At 43.6% G+C, this 25,302-nt stretch overlaps 1 protein-coding gene across 3 annotated transcripts in view; it reads left to right on the forward strand.

Annotated features, from left to right (window-relative positions):
* Positions 1 to 25,302, forward strand: part of TMC4 (transmembrane channel like 4) — a 1,453,434-nt gene that overhangs the window by 417,283 nt on the left and 1,010,849 nt on the right. For all 3 annotated transcript variants that reach the window (XM_073602282.1, XM_073602283.1, XM_073602285.1), the window contains exon 6: positions 3,608 to 3,753. In XM_073602282.1, the coding sequence (XP_073458383.1) occupies positions 3,608 to 3,753 (146 nt within the window). The remainder of the gene's footprint in view (positions 1 to 3,607; positions 3,754 to 25,302) is intronic.

The raw sequence follows: 25,302 nt of genomic DNA on the forward strand, positions 1-25,302 counted from the left end.
GGCTGGTGCTTGCCAGTTCACCAAAACGCTACCAAAAAAACTGTTAGCGATCGCAGGGATCAGGCCTGACTCTGCGAACGCTGCAGTTATGCGTTTAGTGTTTTGTAAGTGACAGTGATCGATCGATACTGCACTTGGGTGGGCTGGGCTGGGCCGGGCGGAGGGGCAAAACGCAGGTGCTAGCAGGTATCTGGGCTGATCCCGCTAACACTGCGTTTTTGGGAATCCTAAACTGTTGGGGACGCTAGTATAGATCTGATCGGATCAGATATTGATGCGTTCAGATACTATACCACTAAGGGAGGTGTACGGTGCGTGCGTGGGTGTTAGCGCTACTGGCACTAACCTGACGCTGCCTGGGGCTGGTGCTTGCCATTTCACCAAAACGCTACCAAAAAAACTGTTAGCGATCACAGGGATCAGGCCTGACTCTGCGAACGCTGCAGTTATGCGTTTAGTGTTTTGTAAGTGACCGTGATCGATCGATACTGCACTTGGGTGGGCTGGGCCGAGCCGGGCGGAGGGGCAAAACGCAGGTGCTAGCAGGTATCTGGGCTGATCCCGCTAACACTGTGTTTTTGGGAACCCTAAACTGCTGGGGACGCTAGTATAGATCTGATCGGATCAGATATTGATCCGTACAGATACTATACCACTAAGGGAGGCGTATGCTGCGTGCGTGGGTGTTAGCGTTACTGGCGCTAATCTGACGCTGCCTGGGGCGACGCATATCACCGCCGGGCGATCAGGGGGCTAAATCTTTATTCGGCGGGTGCCCTGACACTATAAAAAATAAACAAACTAACCAGCGTCACCCGTAACGGTTATACAGTGATCAGTGGTGAAAGGGTTAACTAGGGGGCAATCAAGGGGTTAAAACATTTATTAGATAGTATATGGGGGTCCCTGTCGCTATAAAACGCTGACGGCGAACCTAAATATTTACCTCACTAACTAGCGTCACCAGCGACACTAATACAGCGATCAGAAAAATGATCGCTTAGCGACACTGGTGACGGGGGGTGATCAAGGGGTTAAAACTTTATTAGGGGGGGTTAGGGGGGTACCCTAGACCTACAGGGGGGTAATACTAACTGTCCTAACACTGTAAATGTCACAAACTGACACCAATACAGTAATCAGAAAAAAAAAAAAAAAAAAAAAAAAAAACCTGCTGGTGTCAGTTTGTGACAGGGGGGGGGGGTGATTGGGGGGGGATCGGGGGGCGATCGGGGGGGGGATCGGGGTGTTTTGTGTGCCTGGCATGTTCTACTGTGTGTGTGTGTGTTTTGTGCACTTACATTACAGTCTTCTCTCCTCGGCCCGGAACGGAAAATACCGAGCCGAGGAGAGATGACATCATTTCCTCTGCCTCTGTGTACAATACAGAGGCAGGGAAATGATCCCATTGGCTGAGAGCGATCGCGAGGGGGGGGCCACGAATGGATGGCCTCCCCCTCACCTCCGATCGCCGGGGGAGATTTGCCGACCGCCGCTGGCACCGGGGGGGGGTCCGATCGGACCCCCCACCCGCGGGCAGGCAAGGACGTACATGTAAGTCCTTTTGCCTGCCCGTGCCATTCTGCCGACGTATATAGTCGTGCGGCGGTCGGCAAGTGGTTAAGGATAGCTGTTACATCTTGCCAAAATTGTTGAATTTTAGGGCATTCCCAAAAAATGTGGATTATAGTCCCACCCACCAAGCCACAATGCCAACAGGAGTCTGGGACCTGGGGGAGCATACAGTGAAGTTGGGTGGGGACCCTGTACCATAGAGTAAGGATCTTATAACTAGTCTCCTGTGGCAATGGATGACTTTTGAGCAAAATGGAGAATCTTTAGTCTTTGGGCAGGAGTAAAACTCAGAGCCAGATCAGTTTGCAATTTAGTGAGAAATGGAGGGACATGTTGTTCTCCAGGGTGAATCAGGGAGGAATATAGCAAGGAGAGGAAATGATGTATCGGTTCTCCTCTGTTACATAGTGATTCAAAACAAGTGAGCGGGCAAAAGATACCTGGGGTACAGGAACAAAGTTGGAGAAAAAAAGTGCAGTTGAAGGCCACCCCAAAAGTCCAGAGGAGGATCAATAAGATGGGCTAGGTCGGAGAACATTAAGGTTCCTGTTGACGTGAGGAAATCTGTCAAGTGAGTATAGCCCTGAGCTTTAAGATGACAAAACTGCCCACCCTGAAGACCGGGAATGAATTTGGGATTACCTGAGATGGGAATCATGGGCGAGGGACGTGGAGAAATTGAAGAGTTTAGAAACATTTCCTGAGCGACCTGTAAATTACTGCCCAAGGTAGGATGCATGCACAGCTCTCTAGGTATGGGGGAAGATATCCAAGATCAACTCAAAGCCATACCCTGAGAGTCTTCCAATTCCATGGAGACCCAGAGATTGATCTCCCCATGGCAATGCCAATCAACAATCCTGCTGAGATGTGGGGCCCTATAATATGTCCGAATGTCTGGAAGAGCAAGGCCCCCTGAGACCTTTAGTAGCGATAATCCCTGCATCATCTGACGTGGTTTCTGATGTGACCAGATACATTTCCTGAACTGTGAGCCAATAGTGTAAAAGAAAAGCAGCGGAAGCCGTATGGGAAGTGCTTGCAGTAGAAAAAGGATCCGAGGTAGCAGTGTCATTTTGAGGGCATTGCCACGGCCGAACCCTGTCAGGGTTTTCATCATAGTTCTAACAGTGCGGATTGGGGAAATAACTGGAACCAGTCTTTTGTGGCTCATCCTGAAGCTGCTGAAAGCCGACTGCTGGGTGAGCCATAAAAGATTGGTTCCAGTTATTTCCCCACCCGTCTCCCTGATCACTATAGGATTTCCTCACTGCCTGGGCCCCCCTGTGTGCCCACCCCCTCCTCTTCCCCTGCAACCTCTCCTGTTCATTCATCTGTTTCACAACAGCATTTTTTAAAACAATTTGAAAATTAAAAAAAAAAAGTAACAAAATTAGACTAAAATTTATAATCAGACTAAAAAGAGCCTCAGGCTCTAATCATGTGCCTATAAAAAACCCCCATTGAAATCTATGCGTCTGGTGCCCTGCATGTAGATTAGGGGCAAGGCACATTGATTAGGGGGGGCGGCGCCCCTGCACCCCTAATGAAGTGGCTGACACTGGAGAGCACAATTTAGTCTCAAATCCCTATTAAAAAATCTTTTGTGTTTAGTAATGAACAACTAATAAAATTAAATTAAAATTTAAAGCTGAAGTTTAAAATTTAAAACGAAACAAAAACCAGCACAAGGAATGGTACTTACAATTAATGTGAAGTGTCCCTTGTGCTCATGCCAGCTGTCATAGTAGCAATCTGAAGCCTCCTGCCAACACCTAATAAACCACAGTCTTTATCTTCCAGTGCTGTGGGGATTAATAGAGCCAAAGGGACCTGTCACAGATACTCATCAAGAGTGTGACTATTTCTGCCATTTTGCACTCCCCCCCCCTCTATTCATAGAAGTTGTACTATAGCTTCCATGACTGAAAGGTGATAAGCAGTGATAAAAAAAAACAACCCCTATGTGTGTTGAACATTGTGCATTGTTTAAAACATTTTTAACGCTTTTGTCTTCTGCTTATTCTTGCAGGGATTTATGGAGTTTACATATATGTTTTATGGATATTACAAGAACACATCTGTCAATCTGGTGGCATTCACCTATAATATACCTCTAGCATATCTAGTAACAACTCTGGTCTATTTTCTTCTCAGTCTAGTCTGGACTGTAATCAGGTTAGTTGAAATAAAATACACTAGAATATTTTTTTTTTTTTATCAATAATTTTATTCAATTTTGTCAATATACAAAAGGTAAACATTATTTGCCATATATTAACATACGTTACAAACGTTGAAATAGATGACCATAGATAAACTTTAACATTGGTGTACATGACAAGTGATATTTGTAGTGTAAGAGGTGCTATCACACTCCCCCAGTCACCCCATTGGGAACTTACTGTGCTCTGGTGGAGGGACAGCACCTACAGGCTCCTTTCATTTTTTATGTCAATCACAAATGGGAGATATGATCAATTGTTCTCTCCTGTTTTAAAATAGGTTCAACGGGTTCTGGTTGTATTAGCAAACATTCACTGAGAGCTTGTAGCTCTAACTCAAAGTAAAATAAATAAGGAGTAATCATAGAAACTAAGAAAGAAGGAACTTGGACCCTAGGTAGGATACCATTGCTCAGGACTCCGCTGGAAATTATTATCGTTATGCCTTGTAAGCGTTATACCATTTTATCCATGATTGCCAGTGGGGAAGGAACTTTGCGTATTTTCCCTCTATGCTCAATGAACAGTGATTGATTAAAGTCCATGTATTATGTATGGCAAAAAACAAAAAACCACACAAAAAAAAACAGAAAAAGAGGACCAAAAAGCGGAATATCCCCAAGTGACAGGTGAAAAAGATATATAATGATAATCTTGCTGCAGTGAATGGGGTGCGTAGATGAAACCTCCACCTTCAGAAAACTGCTGCCTCTTACCAGAGATCGTTGGTCCCTTAATTATAGGAAACCTCACTGGGCAAACCGCTGCCGTTTAAGCGTGACTTTTCTTCTTGTCTGTTTGATTGTGCTGTATAACACTTCAGTCGCAGCTCATACATTTTTATTAATGTTAGCGCAGTATTTTATTTTTTTTTCATACTCTCGTAAGTGTAGTGAATTGAGAGTGTATGGATGGCCTCTATTGCTTCTGGAGGGTTTGGGGATCTTCTTAGTCTAAGTATCACTAGTTTGGACACTAGAAATAGGTGGATGGTAAATTTCCTATGGGGCGGTGGTATGTCTTCAATACCCATATTTAAGAGGGCTAGAGAAGGGGCGTATTGAATGGGGAAACCTGTTACTTTTTGGAAGATTGTAAATATGCTGGACCAAAATTTAGCCAGTCTCCCACAGGTCCATTGGATATGAAAGATGGTGCCCGGCTGTGTACAGTTCCTCCAACACGAAGGAGGTGTGGAGGGGTCAAATTTGGTAATCCTGTATGGTGTCAGATACCATCTTTATGTGACCTTGTGAGAGAGTTCCCAAACATTGGTGCATTTAGTAGCTGAGTGAGTATGTTGTAGACCTTTGTGCCATTGTTCTTCCGTGAAGGAGTCATTGAGGTCCCTCTCCCAGGCTAGCATAGGGTTTACTTAGACTTGTCCTTGAGGAAAATGTAAAATAGTGAGATACCTCCTCTACGACTTTCCCTAGCAGTAAGATATGTGTGGATCTGCCAGAATAGGTTGTAGTTGATAGTTTTATTGCTTTTAAGATAGGATGCTACCCAGACATAATTAAATTGTTCTGAGGTTGGTAGTGTTAGGAATGTAGATGGTCTAGGGGTATATAGACCCTTGATACCTCTGACTAAGGTGTGACTTCCAATCCCCACAGGCCTGTGAGATTAGCCCATTGAGACAATGATAAAAAACAATGACAAGGTCTCTCCGAGAAAAAAATCTAAAAGTTTATTCTTTCTGCGTGAATATAAAGGGGCACTTTCAGAAGGTACTGCCCTCTGTACGTCAAACAGATTGTCCAATCAAACACAGAGACAATCTATGACAGAAGTGAAACTCAGCAAAAATAACTATCATCATCATTTCCAGGAAATCACATGTCTTACAAGAAATTGGAAAGTAACTTATGAGAAATGAAACTAGAAAGTAGATAACAGGAACGATAAGCAGTACGTACACACAGCTGTTTGTAAAATGGAGTACAGGAAAAACACAAAATGGAAACTGATTATTATAAAATAGATGCAGTTAATCTAAATATCCCTTCAATCCCCTCTTAGATCATATAAGATGATCTCTACATTCTATGTTGTGTTTTAATACTTCTTTGGGATTGTGGCATAGATTGCCTGATGATTCTTCATGTATGTCTTGTAAGACAGAACCTTATCAGGAGATTGAATGTGTGCAATTATGCAGGTACAACACTTTAAACAGAGGTAAAGAATCAGAGCAAGGATAAATATAACAATGACAAGGACGATGTCTTTTAACCATGAAAATACACCTCCAAGCCCAAATCCTGCATTGTCAAATGGGCTCCATGTTTTAGCAATGTCCCTAGCTTCCTGCTGGAGCTGGCCTACTTCTTTTCGGTGTTTTGCAATAATATCATAGTAGTCAGGCACCTTGGCACTTGTGTTAGAAATCCAAGTACAGCATTTGTAGTCCTCAGTAGGGATGAGCTGAACCCCCCCCGGTTCGGTTCGCACCAGAACCTGCGAACGGACCGAAAGTTTGCGCGAACTTTAGAACCCCATTAAAGTCTATGGGACTCGAACGTTCGAAATTAAAAGTCCTAATTTTAAAGGCTAATATGCAAGTTATTGTCCTAAAAAGGGTTTGGGGACCCAGGTCCAGCCCCAGGGGACATGTATCAATGCAAAAAAAGTTTTAAAAATGGCTGTTTTTTCAGGAGCAGTGATTTTAATGATGCTTAACCGCTTGCCGCCCGCTGTCCGTCATACTACGGCCAGGCAGCACAGCTCTCATTCTGGGAGGGCGTCATATGACGCCCTGCCCTTTAAACAGGGAATGCATGCGATCATGTGCGTGCATCTCTTTACCCTCGGTGGCGGCGTGTCACGGAGACACCGCTCGCCACCAAGGGGGGTAAACAGCCATTGGGCATGGCTGTTTACCACGTGATCGGCCATGATGAAGTCACGGCTGATGCCAGATGGTACCGCCCCCATTGTGCATGGCGTGTGCATGCCGTGCGTGCATGTCGGTGGCGATGTGTTACCGGGAACACTGCTCATCACCGACGATGGTAAATAGCCATTGGCCGGTGGCTGTTTACCACGTGATCGGCTGTGATAATTTCACAGCCGATCACTAAATGTAAACACAGAGCGGTAACTAGCTGTTACCAGCTCTTCTCTCCCCACACACCATTTCCAGTGTGAGGAGAGAAGAGCCAGGAGCAGTGAGTTATCGATCTGTGTCTGTATTGTACTGCACCAAGCACACTTGTCTCATTGCCCCCCCCATTGTCATCTGTCACCCAACAGTCACCACAGCCACCCCATAAAATGCACCTGTCACATAAAAGACTGTCATCAGTGACCGTCAGCGGTGCACCTGTCACCCATCAGCCATCACCCGTCACCCATTAGTGATGTCAGCCATTACCCGTCACCCATCAGTGACCGTCAGCCGTCACCCATCAGTGACCGTCAGCCTTCACCAATCAGCCATCACTTGTCACCCATCAGTGACCATCAGCCATCACCCGTCACACATCAGTGACGTCAGCCATTACCCATCACCCATCAGTGACGTTAGCCATTACCCGTCACCCATCAGTGACATCAGCCATTACCCTTCATCCATCAGTGACCGTCAGTGGTGCACCCATCACCCATCAGTGACCGTGGCCTGTCACCCATCTGTGACCATCACCCATCAGTCACCATCACCCGTCACCATCCGTGGCCTGTCACACCGTCATCACCTATCAGTGAACGTCACCTGCCACCCATTTTACAGCCCATCAGTGACAGTCGCCTGTCACACAGCCATGAGAGTCATGTCCAAAAGAGTTTACAACAGTGAGGAGGCGTTCCAGATCCTCTCCGTAGGCGCCTCTAGCGACAACACCCAGTGCTCTCCCCGCAATCATCCAAATTACGACAAATTATATAAACTTCACCCACTGATAAATTTCTTTTCCCAACAATTTGCAGAACTCTATGTCCCCGATCAGAATATATGTCGATGAGTCCCTGGTACCCTTTTCAGGTTGGCTAGGAATAAAGCAATATATTCCTAGCAAAAGGCCAGATATGGAGTAAAATTATACAAGCTCTGTGAGAGCCACGGGATACTTGTATGCGTTCCGCATATATGAAGGAAAAGATTCCCAGCTCCAGCCCCCTGAGTGCCCGGCCTACATGGGCACAACTGGAAAGATTGTATGGGACCTGGCATACCCACTTCTGAACAAAGGATATCACATATACCTTGACAATTTCTACACTGGCCTGCCCCTTTTCGAACACCTATACATTGCAAAAACCCTGACCTCCAGAAAAAATAAGAAGGTCTTCTCACAATCTCTAGCAAACAAAAAGCTGCGAAGGGGGGAAAGAGCAGCATTGAGATGCAATGAAGTGCTGGCCTTGAGGTGGAAGGATAAAAGGGACGTGCACATGATGTCCACCATCCATGGCGACACTACAGTTGAGGTTAAAAGAAGACGAGGTCCCATTGAAAAGCCAGTATGTGTCCAAGATTATACTCTCTACATGGGGGAGGGGTGGATTTCAATGATCAAATGATTCCGCCCTATTTGTCGATAAGGAGGTCCCGATTCTGGTACAAGAAGGTAGCTATTTATCTCATTTATTTGGCCGTTTATAATTCCTAAGTAGTCTACACCAAATCCACAGAAAGCCCCACCCCCTTCCTACAATTCATAGAAGAAGTTGTTACGTCCCTCATCTATCACCAAAGATCCCCCCCAGAAGACCTTCGCTCTGAGGCTGTTTGCCTACTTCATGAGCGCCACTTCCCCTTCAACATTCCACCATCTGAAGCAGGCAGAAGACGGCAAAAAAAATGTTGCACCAAAAGAGGATTTTGAAAAGATACCAGCTACCATTGTCCCCAGTGTCCCTCCCAACCTGGTGTTTGCATTGCATTGGTGAATTCTTCCAACTTTATCATACATCCCTAAAATATTGGCCCATATTTTTAACCATTTCCCCATTTTCATCATCTGTGCTGACCATTTTCCATGCTTCCCCAAATAACCATGCCACTACCTTCCACGTGAACTGACCCTGGCCTGTTTTTTGAATATGCTTCTGCTTACTGTTTGGACTGCTGCCACGTGAACTGACCCTGGCCTGTTTTGTGACTATACCTCTGCCTATCGTTTGGACTGCCTCCACGTGAACTGACCCTGGCCTGTTTTATCAACTACACTACTGCCTACCGCTTGGACTGCTTGCATGTGAACTGACCCTGGCCTGTTTTATGGACTATGCTTTTGCCTACCGCTTGGACTGATCTGTTGCCCTGCTACTGTGGTACACAGGGGTCTCACATATGTGAGGGGCTCCAGAATTGTTTTTTCCGAATGGAGAAAACTTTTTTTTGTTTTCTCCGGGTTTCGGAATTTCCGGATTAGAGTCTGGAGTCCGGAGGCTTCATAGAGATTTGGGTGGCTCGAAGCCTCTACCCCTGTGCCCCTGTGCACGGGTCTTACCTGATTGCGGCCCTCAGCCTGCTGCTGACTTACTGCCATCATGCCTCTGCCTACCGCATGAACGGACCACACCTCTGCCTGCTACCTGGACTATGCAAATAATTAGCTGTAGCAGGAGGCAGTATGTTTATGAAGGGCTGGAGAGCGGTACAATGAGTGTCTGCAGGTAACAGTGCACCAGGACCAATATTATGGCTGTGCTGGCTGTCTCTACCTGGACAATTTCTATGGACTGTGCTGTGCTGATAATATCCTTCTGCTGACTATAGACAATATTCCTGCCTGCTGCCTGGATAATTACTATTGCTGTCGCTAAGCACATCCCTGCCTGCTGCCTGGACCAGTGCTCTCCTCTGTGGATACTACTAAAAGCACAGGTAATGCTTTTTTTTTTAACCTTTCCGCAATAGAATTTATTTTGGATGGTAATTCTTGGTATGTATATGCTATGTGTTAGAAATATGAAGAGCCTTCAAAAATGATAGGTTGCCAGGAAATTATATATGTCATTTATGCTCCTATTATGCCTGATGGTGCTACTTGGATGTTGGGCTTCTGTATGTGGCCAGGCTGTGTAAAAGGCTCACACATGTGGTATCACCATACTCAGGAGGAGTAGCAGAATGTATTTTGGGGTGTCATCTTTGCTATGTACATGCTATGTGTTGGAAATATCTGATAAATGGTCAACTTCGTGTAAAAAAAAAATGCGTTTTCATTTTTTTCCACATTTTCCAAAAACTTCTGGAAAAAAATGAACCGTTCAAAAGACTCATTATGCCTCATAGATTATACGTTGGGGTGTTTGCTTTCCGAAATGGGGTCATTTTGGGGGCAATTCCATTGTCCCGGTGCTCCAGGGCCTTCAAAAGTGTAATAGGTGGTTGAGAAATGAGATGTGTCATTTATGCTCGTAGAACGCCTGAAGATGCTACTTCAATGTGGGGCCTTTGTATGTGGCCAGGCTGTGTAAAAGTCTCACACATGTGGTATCACCATACTCAGGAGGAGTAGCAGAATGTATTTTGGGGTGTCATCTTTGCTATGTACATGCTATGTGTTGGAAATATCTGATAAATGGACAATTTTGTGGAAAAAAATGCATTTTCATTTTTTTTCCACATTTTCCAAAAACTGGAAATAAATGAACCATTCAAAAGCCTCATTATGCCTCATAGATTATACGTTGGGGTATTTGCTTTCCAAAATGGGGTCATTTTGGGGGCAATTCCATTGTCCTGGTGCTTCAGGGCCTTCAAAAGTGTAATAGGTATTTGAGAAATGAGATGTGTCATTTATGCTCGTAGAACGCTCACACAGGTTGAACTGGATGGGCTGGTGTCTTTATTCAACCTTACTAACTATGTAACTATGTAACGCCTGAAGGTGCTACTTCAATGTTGGGCCTTTGTATGTGGCCAGGCTGAGTAAAAGTCTCCCACTTGTTCAGGTTTAATTCTGGAATTATCAATGCTATTGTGGATGTGGGTATCGCTAGGGGGATCATAGGGGTTGATAGAGAATTGGACGACACCAAGGTTTTCCAAGATTTCAAAGTTACTAATACTGGGAGAGGGAGGTCTGTGGGTTTGGATGTGAGGTGAGGAAAAGCTAAGATATAATCATGTAAGCTACCTCCTGGTATTAGAGCTTGTTCAATAAGCCCCCATAGTGGTGTGTATTGAATGGGGAACCATCCTCTAATCTGTGCTAGTATTACCGCTATGTGAGGCGAGGACTAGTAAGCCTACTCCTCCTGCTCTCTTTGTCTTGCTAAATTTGGAGAAAGCACTTCTAGCTTTTTTTACCTTCCTATAGAAATCTAGATAATATTGTTTGTAAGGTGTGCACATTTTTTCGGGGGATAGGTATGGAAACTGTTCGGTATATATAAAGTAATTGGGATAAAAGTTGCATTTTGAAGGCTGCCAGCCTTCCTGACCATGATAATATATGTTTGCTTAAGGTTTGTAATCCTTCTTTTAATTTTCTCTCAAGCGGGAGATAATTAGCCTTGAATAGTTGTTCAGGTTGGGAAGTGAGACTTATCCCTAGGTAAGTTCTTTCATGGTCATTCCATACATATGGGAATCTAACTTGCAGGTTCAATTTATCTTGCGGGGATACACCCAGATCTAAAATATAAGATTTGGTATTGTTCACTTTATAATACGACACCATGCCATACCTTTGAAGTAGACACATTTTTTTTTTTTTTTATTCCTTCTTTATTATAAATATTTCAACATTACAAACCAGAATATATTATTGGATATAGTACTTATCACTTATACAGTTTGTACATAAATTCCTTATTTCGAATACTATAGATATGGTCTATCCACAGCAAGTTCTGAATTTTTCTATCTTTTTCTTACATATATTCTCCAAACAACATAACAAGTATTTAACCACAAATAATAACAACATATTCATAAACATACAACACACAAATTAAAAAAAAAAAATCCCCAGCCTAAGCAAATCTGATGACTGTTCCATTTCCTGTGCACTATAGTATTCTATGCATCTGTACCTATGTGAAAAAGTTACCTCTGCCGGTTGTCAGTCAGATTCTTCTCTCCCCGCTGATTTTGCCCTCTACCTCCATTTTCTGTCTGGTACCAACTTTTCTATCCATAATTATACTTGCCCACCCTTCTAAAGATCAGCAAAAGACAGTGAGGATGGGGCTAACCATGGAACCGAAATCCATGGCTTCCACAGTTTGTACAAATAATTGGGTATGCCTCTGTTACAATAGATCTGTTGTTCCTTCAGAATATTGTCAGTTACATGAAGGCGCCATTCCTCAGAGGAAGATGCACTTGGAGATATCCACCTTAGGGCAATTAGCTTTCATGCCATAAACAGTAGTCTGGTAACTGATATCAGAATCTCATTGTGCATTAGTTCTTCATCGATGTAGCCCAGCAGGCAAGTTTTAGGGTCTTTATGGATATATGTACTAAATGTTTCATTAATTGTATTCACCACCTCTCACCAATATTTAGCCAGTTTAGGACAATTCCACAACATATGTAGTAAATCAGCAGGTGATTTTTGGCACCGTGGACAGTCCAGGGAATCACGCCTACCCCACTTAAATAGTTTCACTGGTGTTCTATATACCCTGTAAATTATTAATAATTGGGTCAGACATTGTGCTGGTGATAATGAAACTAGGGGTACCCTTTCTAATATTATTTGCCAAGTTTCATCTGAAATATCCCCTATATCTAGCTGCCACCCTCTTCTGCCCTGGCTAACACCCTCATCTCGATATGATCTCGTAAGTTGACCATATAGAGATGAGATCAAGCCTTTTTTTTCTGTCATCCGTGCTAATAAAGTTATAAGTGGCATTGGTTTTATTACTTTCTTTTCCCCTTTGAACTGAGATTGGACCGCATGTCGTAGTTGTAAGTATTTAAAAAACTATGAAGGGATAAATGAAAAGATTCTTGCAGATCCAGAAAGGAGCGTAGAATATTGTGTGAGTACAACTGTGTTATATATTTGAGGCCCTTAGAGCGCCACCTTTCAAATCCCTTCAGTTTACCTAGTTCTTTATATTGCCTATTCCCCCAGAATGGTGAATACTCCGAAGCACCTGCATATTTCATTATGTTCCTCATTTCCTTCCAAACTCTATTTATGAGTAACATTGTTGGGCTCTTACAGGTATAAGCAAAGGCCCCAGATTCCAGCTGGGCCAAGAGGTTATAGTGAGAACTGTTACTTAGCAGTAGGGCCTGAATAGAGTCCTCCCAGTTCACAACTCCCCAGCCAGCAAAATGCTGAAGCTGGGCAGCTATGAAGTAAAGTCTGGGCTGGGGTATCGCCAATCCTCCCCCATCCCTTTTTCTCTGGAGAATTGATAGCCTAATCCTGGGATTTTTTCCTTTCCATAATAACCTTCGAAAAATTGATTCTATCTTTTTGAACCATTTGAGAGGTATCCATATCGGTGAGTTATGAAAAATATATAATAATTGAGGGGCCCAGATCATTTTTATAAGGTTTGCTCGACCCACCACCGATAATGGCAACTTAGTCCATGCCATACTCTTATGCTGGAATTTAATAAGAATAGGGGATAAATTATCTGTCAAATAATTTTCTACCTTGGAATGTATCATTATTCTCAAGTATTTAAATGATGAAACAATTTTAACCTGAGGAGCCTCTCTTAGCATGGAAAAACTAGGGTTGTCTAAAGGGAGCAAAACAGATTTATCCCAGTTAATGATGTATCCCAAAAGCAAGCCGAAATTTTGTATAAGTACCAATAAAGATCTTTAGGCCCCTTTCACACATGCGGACCGTATGTCCGTATTTCATCCATCCATTTTCGGATGAAATACGGACATACATGCATCCCTATGGGATAGCGGGTGTCAGCGGATGTACATCCACTAACACCCGATGTCGTCCGCCTCCGCTCTCGTCCGATTCTGTGGACGGAAGAAAATCCTATTTTTCTATCCGTCTGCAGAGCGGATCGGAGGAACACGGACAGACGGTCCGTGTTCCTCCGATCCCCCATAGGAGAGAGCGGAGATCTGACAGGGCGGTCCCTGCACAGTGTGCGGGTCCCGCCCTGTCATCTGCCTGCTCAGCTGGGGAAAGCGGAGCGATCCCCGCTGAGCAGCGGATAAACACGGGGCGGATCAACACGGATCCGTCCCGTGTGAAAGGGGCCTTAAAGATTTATCTGTATCCCCAAGAAAGAGAAGAGCGTCATCTGCATATAGAGAGATTTTTTCATTCCTCGTTCCTCTAATAAATCCACAAATTGATTCTGATTGTCGGATGGCTTCAGCCAGGGGTTTGATGGCCATTGCAAATAGCAGAGGAGACAGGGGACATCCCTGTCTAGTTCCTCTGTATAATGAAAAAGATTCAGATACCATACCATTTATTTGCATACAGGCCCTTGGGGCAGAATACAGCATTTTAATCCATTGAATGATTCTAAGGCATAATTGAGAACCTTCAGTAGTTCTGGAAGCAACACCTCCCCATAATGTTTATATACTTCTGAGGGTAGGCTGTCAGTACCCGGCGCCTTATCATTTGGGCTTTCTGATACTGCCCTGACCAGTTCCTCTAAGGTCAGGGGGGCATCAATTTCCTCTTTAGAATTTACCGACAAGGAGGGGAGTTTTAGTGGATCTAGAAATTCCTTAATTCTTATCTTGGAGTGTTTAGTTTTATTTTGATATAGGTTACTATAGAAAGAAACAAAAAACCGTAGGATTACATTCTGATCCTGTGAAATATCTCCCCCTGCTTTACGAATGGCTGAAATAAATTTGGTATTTTCCTGGGACTTCGCAAATACGGAAAACATTCTGCCCGTTTTTTCGCCCTCCTCAAAACTACGACATCTGGACAAAAAGCCAGACCACGCGGCCTTGTTCATAGAAACCTGTCTGTATGAAGATTGTGCATCCTTCCAGGCCCCACAGTTGGTAATAGTGGGGTCCTGAATATACTGAGCTACTTTCTGCTTCGCCCTAAGCTGCTAGCAGGGATTCTTGTTCCCGGCTAGATTTTTTATAAACATTTATGGTTTTAAACAGGAGTCCCCTCAAAAAGACCTTCATGGTATCCCATACCACTTGTGGTGAAGCCGAGTTATCATTAATATGAAAAAATTATGTTAGAGCTCGATTCGTTGAATCCGACTGATGTTGAATTTTAAATCAGAAAGAGGGGACCCGCCAGTTAGTCCTAGTCTTAGGCTTTATTTTGTCAAAAGTTACTACTATAGGTGAATGGTCTGATAACCCTCTAGTTAAATATTGAATATTAGAGACCCAAGGAAGAACTGAGTCTGTACCCAGGAACATATCTAATCTTGATAAAGTCTGATAGGTACTGGAGCAGCAGGAATATTCCTTAGAAAACGGATTTCTTAGACGCCATATATCCTGTAGTCCCAACTCCCGGATATATCTATAAAAGGTAGGGCCTGCTGGATGTCTATCCAAACTAGAGTTACATACAATATTGAAGTCCCCCATAATCAGCACTGGGTTCCCTGGATTATCTGAAATTAGCGAGCCTATACGTCGCATTACTTTGCTATTATATGGGGGTGGGATATATACTGACCCCAAAATACATTGCATAGAAAATAATATACATACCAGCAAAATAAATCTGCCCTGTGAGTCCACCACTGTTTGCCTGCAGGAAAACTGAGCTTTTGAGGAAATTAATATATTTGTTCCTCTTGCATAAACTGAATATACTGAGTGATATTGAATAGGATATTTTTTTGTTCTGCATTACTAACAGTATCCTTAGATGTGTTTCCTGCAGGCAAACAATCAAAGGATAACACCGGGCCAGTTCCGCAAACATAGCATGTTTCTTAATAGGATTCTTATTCCCTCTAATATTCCATGACCATATCCCAATCTCAGCAGTCACTATTAGCCATAGAATGATATAAACAAAGTAGTAACTCATAACCAAGATCATTATTCCATCTTAATGGTCTTACAGATAAAAAAATAGGAAACAAGTCCCGAACAACCCACCATGCAGGTAGTAGCTTTAGTGTACCAGAATGTCGCAGGGTCACATAGAACAGTATCGTATCATTTATTACCAAAAAAAAGACTTCTGGATGCAAAACACATTCCCGCAGGAAGATGAAAAAAAGGGGAGAACAAAAATCCATCCGGGGTTGAGCCTGGGCATAAAGCCCTGCAGTGGAGGAGTTCATTATTTGTAACTGTTGTTTTTTGTATCCCGCTTATACACTTAGTACCCGTGCACAACAGAAAAACCCGCCTTTAGCTACTGTTGTAAAAAAAAAAAGATAAAAGTTAGCGAAGAAGAAGAAAGAAAAAAGGGAAGAGATGGGGAGGGATAGGGAAGGAAAGGGGGGAGAAGGGGAAAAGAAATGAGAGCTAAGAGGATGCCAAAAAAAAAAAAAATGGCAAGAAATAGGACAAAAACAACACTTTTCCCATTCACATTTCCCAATCACAACCTTGTCGCATCCTAGTCGCTTCTTAAGGGAGTATTCCCCCCTTTCCCTCCCCCACTCTAAACAATTCCATTTCCCTGCACATCACAAGGACTAGTAGTGCTAATAATTGATGACATGTGCTGTTCATTCTTATCAAGCCAGGATGCTGCCGCCTTGGAACTATCAAAAAAAAAAGTTTCTCCTCTAGCTATAATCCTTAATTTAGCAGGATAAAGCATGGCGTATTGAATTTGAATACCTCGAAGGCATCTTTTAACATCTGTAAATTGAGCTCTTTGCCTTTGAACCTCAGCAGAGTAGTCCGGAAAAAAGGAAATTTTTGAACCATTGACTTCAACCATTGACTTTGTTATTCTTGATACGGGCCAACGTTAGAATTTTGTCTCTGTCCCTGTAGTGGAGCATTTTTAAGATGAGTTGCCTAGGGGGTTCACCTGGAGGAAGGGGTCTAGCAGGGATACGGTGCGCTCACTCCACCGCAAAGAAAGGAGTGAGATTTTGTTTGTCAAACACTTCCAGCAACCACTTCTCTATGAACTCAGTTGGCTTCCCCCCCTTCCAGGTGTTCAGGCATACCTAAGATTTGAATGTTATTTCTTCTGAGTCTATTCTCGAGGTCATCTATGTGATTTACACAGCGACCAGATTGCAAACCCATTTCCTTAAAATCTCTCTGGATTCGACCCATTTCATCCTCCAAAGTGGCAACTCGCCCCTCCACAGCTGATGTTCGCTCACGCACTTTCTGCATGTCCTGGCGCATTACAGTCACATCCTCCCTAAGATGGTTAAACTGAGTGGATAGAGATGTCAGGGTATAATTACAGTTTTGTACTGCCAGAAACACGTCCCTAATTGTCCTTAAATCAGCCTGGAGAGGCAGAGCAGCAACACCAGAAGCATTTGAATCTGTACTCCCCTCCTTTTCCCCTCCTGTCTCCACGGTCTGCTCTATTTGTATAGCCCCCTCCGTCTCCTCACATGGCACAGAACTCACAGCACTCACAAACTTTCCAAGTCTCCTCATCTCCTCCAACACTTCTACTGCTTTATCAGCTGGGGCTTCAGTAAACATTTCAGACATGCTAGGAATGCTAGAAATGCTAGATGCTGTAGACATACCAGGTTTATTCGGTATCCTTTTTAAGTCCAGAGCCGAGATCCAGGCAAATCCTTCCAGCCTCGCTGCTGCCTCCCTTCCCTTGTCTTTTTTCCCAGTCTGGAGCAGGGGCTTAGTGACATTCTCCTGTGTGCCCCTCTCACCTGTCTCCCCAGCAGTTCTGTTTACTTCAGCTCCCTTGAGACGCTTCCCCATCGCTCTCGTTACTGTATGGGACTGCAGGGTGCACTCTGGAAAATGTAGTAGATCGCAGAAGGCAGATGACACAAAGCCTTGTCTGCTCAATCAGCAGGGCATGGAAGAAACTTCTATCAGCACAACGGCAGTCAGTCAGTCAGTTTTCAGTGAGGAAGCCTCCAATAAAGTGATCCGCAAGAGAAGGAAAGAAAGTGCCTGGTATTCTCCTCCTAGCTAGTAATTAGTAATTAAGCTAATCGTCGGCGGGAGCTCGGTGTTACACGTCCACCTCTCACATGCTCACATGCCGGTCTCCCGGGACAGATGAGCTTGGATTTAGTCCAGATCTGTCAATGTCCGAAGTAGACAAGATACATGTTCCAGAGAAGACACCGGATTTGTGAGCATTAAAATCACATCATATGTGAAAAGGCTTATGACGTGTTTACGGTTATTGATCATGAAGCCCTGTATTTCAGGTTTTTGTCTAATGCTGGCGGCTAATGGTTCCATTAGAATGTTAAAAAAAGGGGAGATAGCGGGCAACCCTGTCGGGTGCCGTTTGTAATCCCAAAGGGTTTGGACAACATACCTGATGTTTATACTCGAGCTGACGGGGAAGTATATAGGGCAAGAAATGTAGAAAATAAATGGCCTGTAAAGCCAAATTTCTCCAGAGCATTTGTCAGGTACAACCAGTGCACTCTGTCAAACGCCTTCTCTGCATCTAAAGCTAGAAGCAGAGAAGGCATCCGCTCGTTCTTGGCAAGATTATATTTATTAAATGTCTGGTGGCATCCGACGTTTGTCTGCCCTTAATTAGAGTGGGCAAAATGTCAACTAATCTTAACGCTAACGTTTTTGCATAAATCTTTAAGCCATTGTTCAATAAAGATATAGGCCTAAAATTTGGGGGTATTTGGTGTCTTGCCTGGCTTAGGCAGCATTACTATCAGCGCTTCTAACATCTCAGGTGGAAAGGAAGCAGAGGCAGCCGCAGCATCCTCAGGAGGTATGGTCCCTGGATTGTTTTAAAATTCTTGTAGTATTCCCCTGTAAGTCCATCCAGTCCTGGGGATTTGTTGCTTGGGAGTGTGTTTATGACCTTCAATATTTCGGTCAGGGAAAAGGGTGAGTTTAACTCCTAGAGCTGTAAAGGGGAAAGTTGGGGCAGTTTGATATCAGTCAGAAAATTTTCTACGTCTGTTTGGGAGGGTTGTGCAATTAGGTCATCTTGGTTTAAATTCTATAGAGACCCATAATAGTCGCTAAAGGCATCTGCGATCCTTTGAGGGTCAAACACCTTTTGTTTAGTTTTAGGGTGAATAAGATGCACTATTTTAGTTTTAAAACATTGTCCTTGCAATTTGCGAGCGAGTGATTTCCCTGCTTTATTGCTGGTAGAATAGAAGGACATTTTCATCCTTTTCAGTTTGTTCGAGGATTGAAGTAAAGCTAGTCTAAGGTCATGTCTCAAGGTAGTAAGTTTTTTTGTTGATGGGAGGGGTATGGGTTTTTTTTATTATGAGCTTCTAGGGTGTCGATTTCTGAGAGTAAGGTAGTGAGTCGCTTCTGCCTCTGCTTTTTGATCCTAGTACCTAATTGGATAAATATTCCCCTGATGTACGCCTTGTGGGCATTCCATAGTACAAATGAATTGTCAGTAGAAGAGGAATTGATCTGAAATCGGAGATCTAATCGGTCAAGTGACCCGCTAAGGTTTTTTTAGTCATTGGGATTTGTATTACTTGGGAGTTAGAGTGCCACACATAGGCACTGTTATTGGGATATGAATCCCCTAATGTGAGAAGGACAATAGCATGGTCCGACCATGTTATATTGTTAATTTTGGTTTGAGTCACTTTTTGTAGTAGCCGCTTGTCCATCAAAAACAGATCAATTCTCGTATACATACAGTGTCATACAGTAAAATGAGTAGTCCCTTTCGCTTGCGTGCGTACAATGACAGGCGTCATACAGGTCATGTGACCGCAAAAAAGGATGTCAAAGATGTTGTTCTTTTAGAGGGTGATGAGGTGGAGTCCATTCGTGGGTTCGGTACAATATTAAAGTCCCCACAGACTATAAAGGATCCTTGTTGTATCTGCTTTAATTTTTTCAACAGCCCATTGAGGAATTTAATTTGACATTTGTTGGGAACATAAAAGTTCACTAAGGTATATCGGGTAGTATTGATATCACATACTATGATGAGATAGCGACCAGAGGGATCTGACGTTTCTGAAAGCAGAAGGAAGGAAATGGAGTCCTTGATTGCAATCATGGCCCCTCTCTTTTTTGCTGTCATGTTGGAAGAGAAGTAATGTTGGAAAGATCTATGTGTGCATCTAGGCGGAGCTTTATTGTGGAAGTGTGTCTCTTGGACGCATAATACATCACAGTGGGAAGAATCAGCTTCTCTCCATAGGGATGCCCTTTTGGCCGGATGGTTTAGTCCATGTGCATTTTATTGAGAGTATTTTAACCGGCATGGCACATTTTAAAGGGTACATTGGGTGTCAAGTGCTGATTGTACTTACAGTTGGCGGTTGACTGGTGGGAGATGAACATCCGTAAGTTGAGGGCGTTGATGGCCCATTAGACAGCCTGAGTCATATGCGTACCTGATGGTTCATGAAAAAAGAGTCCCAAGCGTAGGAACAAGAACAGTTTCTGAAAAGGTAACGAGTAAAAAAGAGGTAAATAACATAAACTTAAACTTAAAAGGAGGGTATTCAAAACCCAGGTGCAGAACATTTCTGCTCAGGTGTATGGGAGCTTGTATTATGGAATAGAGCTCCAAAGGACGGGGCCCTGCATTATGATTCCTATGGTTTTAAGAGTCAGGAACTTGCCACTCTTGAGGAATTCTGCTGGGGCTACTTGCATTAGGAGATGTGGGATTTTCGCTCGATATGATCTTCCATTTTTGAAGAAGCCGGAAACCTTTGTTGGGGGATGTGATCACATGAGCTGATCCATCTATGGTAACTAACAATGTGGTTGGATATCCCCACCTATAGCTGACACTGTGATTCCTCAATGCTTTTGTGATGTTGTTTAGGTTTTTGCGGAGTTGTAGAGTAAATTGCAATAAATCAGCATAAAATTGCAGGTTAGACTAATCTGTAGTGCGGTGCTCCCCTTAATGTGTAATTTGCATCAGACGTTCCTTGATTTGGTAAAAATGCATACGGAATAGAACATCCCTAGGGGCATGTTCTGGTATGAATGAGGACTTTGGGAGGCAATGGATCCTGTCTATGGACAGCTCAATAGCAGGAAGATCTGGCACTGAGGTTGAAAGCATTGCTGTGGTATAAGAGCGTAGTTCAGAAGGTTGCACTGCTTCTGGTATGCCCCTTTTCTTAATATTGTTCCTTCTGGACCTGTCTTCTAAATCTGCTAGATTTGCTTTGGTCCATGTTTGTTTGCTGTATCATGTGCATCTACTAAGTCATTAATTGTTGCGCATTCCCCCATTTTAGATTCAATATTGTCAACTCTGCGCCCCACTGTAGTAAGTTCAGAGCTGAATTTCCTCATACATGCCATCATATCAGTATGGATAGTGCTTCTCAGTGAGATAAGCATATCCTTTAATGTTGTGTCCAGGACTGGCTGGTTCAGTGTGGGGAATGATACTATAGAGTCGGGGAGTTCTCTGGTATCCTCCTGTAAGTCTGCATTAGACCTTACCTCACACTGCTGTAGCCCTGGATCTTCCATCTTAAAGCGTGCTTTAGCTGGGCTCCTGTTGAGGGGTGAGGAGGTCTGTGAGGTCTCCCCAGAGATGCAGGCATTGCTGTATGCAGGGTCATCATGGCTCTGTGGTAGTCTAAGAGCCATTTGTGGGGTGGACGAAGAGCCGGCGCTATCTTGCCCACAAGGCTGCGGTGGCTGTGTAAAGCACGCCAATAGCTTTTAAGGGCAATGTTCCGCCCGCCGTCTCCTGGGCATGATGCAAGGATGTAGGGGAGTCAATTGGCCATTCAGTACTTGCTAGTCAGTGCCCTGTGCTGCTGTGAGCCGCTGTAATTACCCGCCGAGTGCCGGAGCTCTGGGATTACACCGCCATCTTGGTGGAGTTTAAGCCACGCCCCTAATACACTAGAATATTAACCTCTTGCTGAGCACGTAATATATACATATATGTGCAGTGTGCAGGGAGGGAAGACCTTAACACCCACACACCACACATATGCATCTATGGCAGCTGAGCTTTCTTTGCTGTGCTTTCAGTTCTAAGCTGTGCACTCCTAGCATTGTGACTGAGGTGGTGTTCTGACAAAATGTTGAACCCGGCAGAATATCGAACCACGTCACTTCGTGTGACGTGAAATCAGCTGTTGCAGAGAACCCCACGTACTGTACATATATGTTTTATGGATATTACAAGAACATATCTGTCAAACTGGTGGCATTTACCTATAAAATCCCTCTAGCATATCTAGTAACAACTCTGGTCTGTTTTCTTCTCAGTCTAGTCTGGACTGTAATCAGGTAAGTTTAAATAAAATACACTAGAATATTAACCTCTTGCTGACCACGTAACATATATGTGCAGTGTGCAGGGAGGGCAGGCCTTAACACCCACACGCCACACATATGCATCCATGACAGCTGAGCTTTCTTTGCTGTGCTTTCAGTTCTAAGCTGCGCACTCCTAGCATTGTGACTGAGGTGGTGTTCTGCCAAAATGTTGAACCCTGCAGAATATCGAACCATGTCACTTCCTGTGACGTGAAATCAGCTGTTGCAGAAAACCCCACGTACTGAGCATTCGCAGCGTGTCATCTGCGCATGTGCAGCATCTGCGCATGTGCAGTGCATCATATGTGTAGTGCGTCACCCCTGACGTCAGGACACTACATGTCAAATTCATTGACCAACAGCCATCTTGCTACACCCTGCACTGCCATACTAATGCCCCGTACACACGATCAGACATTGATCGGACATTCCGACGACAAAATCCATGGATTTTTTCCGACGGATGTTGACTCAAACTTGTTTTGCATACACACGGTCGCACAAAGTTGTCGGAATTTCCGATCGCCAAGAATGCGGTCACGTACACCACGTACGACGAGACTATAAAAGGGCATTTTAGAATCTAAGCTAATCTAAGAATCTAGCTAATGTCATGTTAGTAAAAGTTTGGTGAGAGACGATTCGCGCTTTTTCAGACTCGTGGTTTTCAGATCGTTTTCTGTTGTTCAGTTTGTGCTTGTGGGTTTGTATCTGCTCTTCAGTGCGTGCAGTCAGTTCGTATTGGAATTTCCTGTGCGATCTTGTCCGCTCGTTGCTGTTTTTCAGGTCGCTCTTCACAGGCCTTGCTGTTCTTCAGTGCGTTCTGTTACTTCGTTCTGAGCAGCCGACCGTTTTCTAGCCATGTTGCGTATACGTACTCTCATAGAGTTTGTGCTGTGCGGGGGCTTGGTGTTGGGGTCCTTACCTTGGCACAAGCCCAGTCCATGAACAGGGTGGGGAGGAGTTCATGGACCAAGAATTGGTTGCTTCAGCATGACCAGTTCTGTCATATGCCTTTGCTCCATGAGATCCGTGAGAATAATCCTGATGATTTCAGGAACTTTCTCCGGATGACGGACCCCGTATTTCACCGTTTGTTGGCTTTGCTGACCCCCTATATCAGCAGGCAGGATACCTGCATGAGGCAAGCCATCACTCTGAAGCAGAGGCTAGTCGCCACCCTGTGGTACTTGGCGACGGGGAGAAACCTGCAGGACCTCAAGTTCTCGACAGGCATCTCCCCCCAGGCTCTGGGGATCATTATCCCAGAGACCTGTTCTGCCATCATTCAGGTCCTCCAGAAGGAGTATATTAAGGTAAGATTTCTATCCTTTAATATCACATTTTATTGTATTTAATGTTTGATAATATATTGTATTTCTTTCCTCATTTCCTAATTACCATGATTGTTATATGCTGTGAATGTCCCCTTTGTTCTCATGCATGCTGGATTTTTATGTAATTATTTTTTTGTCCTTCATACATATTTGCCTTCACTTACCTCCCCAGCATGCTCTCCTGGCCCTATATTCACCTCATGTAGTCACTTAACAATGTATTTTGTCAGCTCCATAGTAGTGCTTTACCCTAAACACCCCCTAAAATGTGTAAAAATGTGATTTGAGCTTTAAATTCAGGCAGAGTGCCAGATACTTTTTTGGGGGGGTCCCCAAATCATTTGGAACCCTCCCTCCCCTCAACTGCTAAGTCAGCTGATACCAATTCTCTATCTATCCTCAATCAGCTATCTGCTGACTTTGCCAAACCCATACACACTATACCCATCTCTTTTGTGGTCAGATGTATGGATGAATTCCCCAAAGCATGTAGTGCAAGGGCCTGCCTGTATACTTTCAAATGGTACTGTTTCAAGTTTTTGTATACTATTATTATCTTGATCGGTAATAGCAGAATGTCCAAATGTGCTAAAATGTGTATAGTGTGTATTTATATCTTTGTATTATGACACTTCTTACCTGTCCAGTGGGCTGTCAATAGCGTAAGTAAGGAGGGGCTGGCCAAAGTAATACAAATTAATTTAGGCATTCATCTCTCAATGAAGTGGAGAGGGTTACCTGTCCAAGAGCCCCCCCCCCTAAAATGTTAGAAATGGCCCATGAGAGGGTGGGGGGAGGGGGAATATGATAGGTGGACCTTATACCTTGGTCTTTCAAAACTCCCTAAAATAAATCTTTATACAGTGGGGACGGAAAGTATTCAGACCCCCTTACATTTTTCACTCTTTGTTATATTGCAGCCATTTGCTAAAATCATTTAAGTTCATTTTTTTTCCTCATTAATGTACACACAGCACCCCATATTGACAGAAAAACACAGAATTGTTGACATTTTTGGAAGAAAAGTGGAGAATAACTGCGCATCAGTAAAATAATCCAAAAGAAGGGGGGGGGTGATAACAAATGAAAAATGAATTATGAAACAAGCTGCAAATTCCTATATGTGACACAAAACACACAACGTGGATATTAGTAAACTTTTGACTTGCGCTAAATGACAAACAAAATTAATATAAGGGTGGTGAGACATCACCTTTAAACAAGATTCAAATATATATGTGACCATATAACATATGGAAAAAACATGTGCAATGAAATAATGAAACTAGCCTCAAAGGCTACGATATATTGTGCAACAAAAAATATTAAATGGTTTGTGTTAGTCAATATGTAAACACCCGAGTATGATGTTAAATCAAGTGAGGGTCCAGTTGTATGAAAACATAAGTGCTTGGGTCCACTACCATAAATAGAGTGCCTGGCCGCTTACCAGAAACCCATGATCCCCCATTACAGAGGGTCTGAGTAGGCTGTTGAATCTTACTACTCCGGACCACTATAAAGCCGAGATGGATAGCTGGAATTGGACATCAGGGACCTTAGTATAGATGGATAGATCCATGGGAAACCTGGCCCTCAGCGGAGTGGTGTAACCATAAAAAGAGAAGGGGAGGGCTCCGATAGTGTAAAATCATAAGGCTTTATTAAAACAAATAAAGTATACACTTGCATGTAAGATCAGGAATAAACGTTCTTGGAGAAACAGTCTGTGGCACCGGCCGGATTCTCACAGACAGCCTGTCCTGCTTGTATTCGCAACAACAGTGGGAGGTTACGCAATGATGCCGCTCAGCCCTACGCTGCGTTTCGTAAGCAAATTACGTCTTCCAGGGGCATGGGCAGC

The sequence above is a fragment of the Aquarana catesbeiana genome, linkage group LG10, assembly GCF_042186555.1.
Source record: "Aquarana catesbeiana isolate 2022-GZ linkage group LG10, ASM4218655v1, whole genome shotgun sequence".
Lineage (NCBI taxonomy): Eukaryota > Metazoa > Chordata > Amphibia > Anura > Ranidae > Aquarana > Aquarana catesbeiana.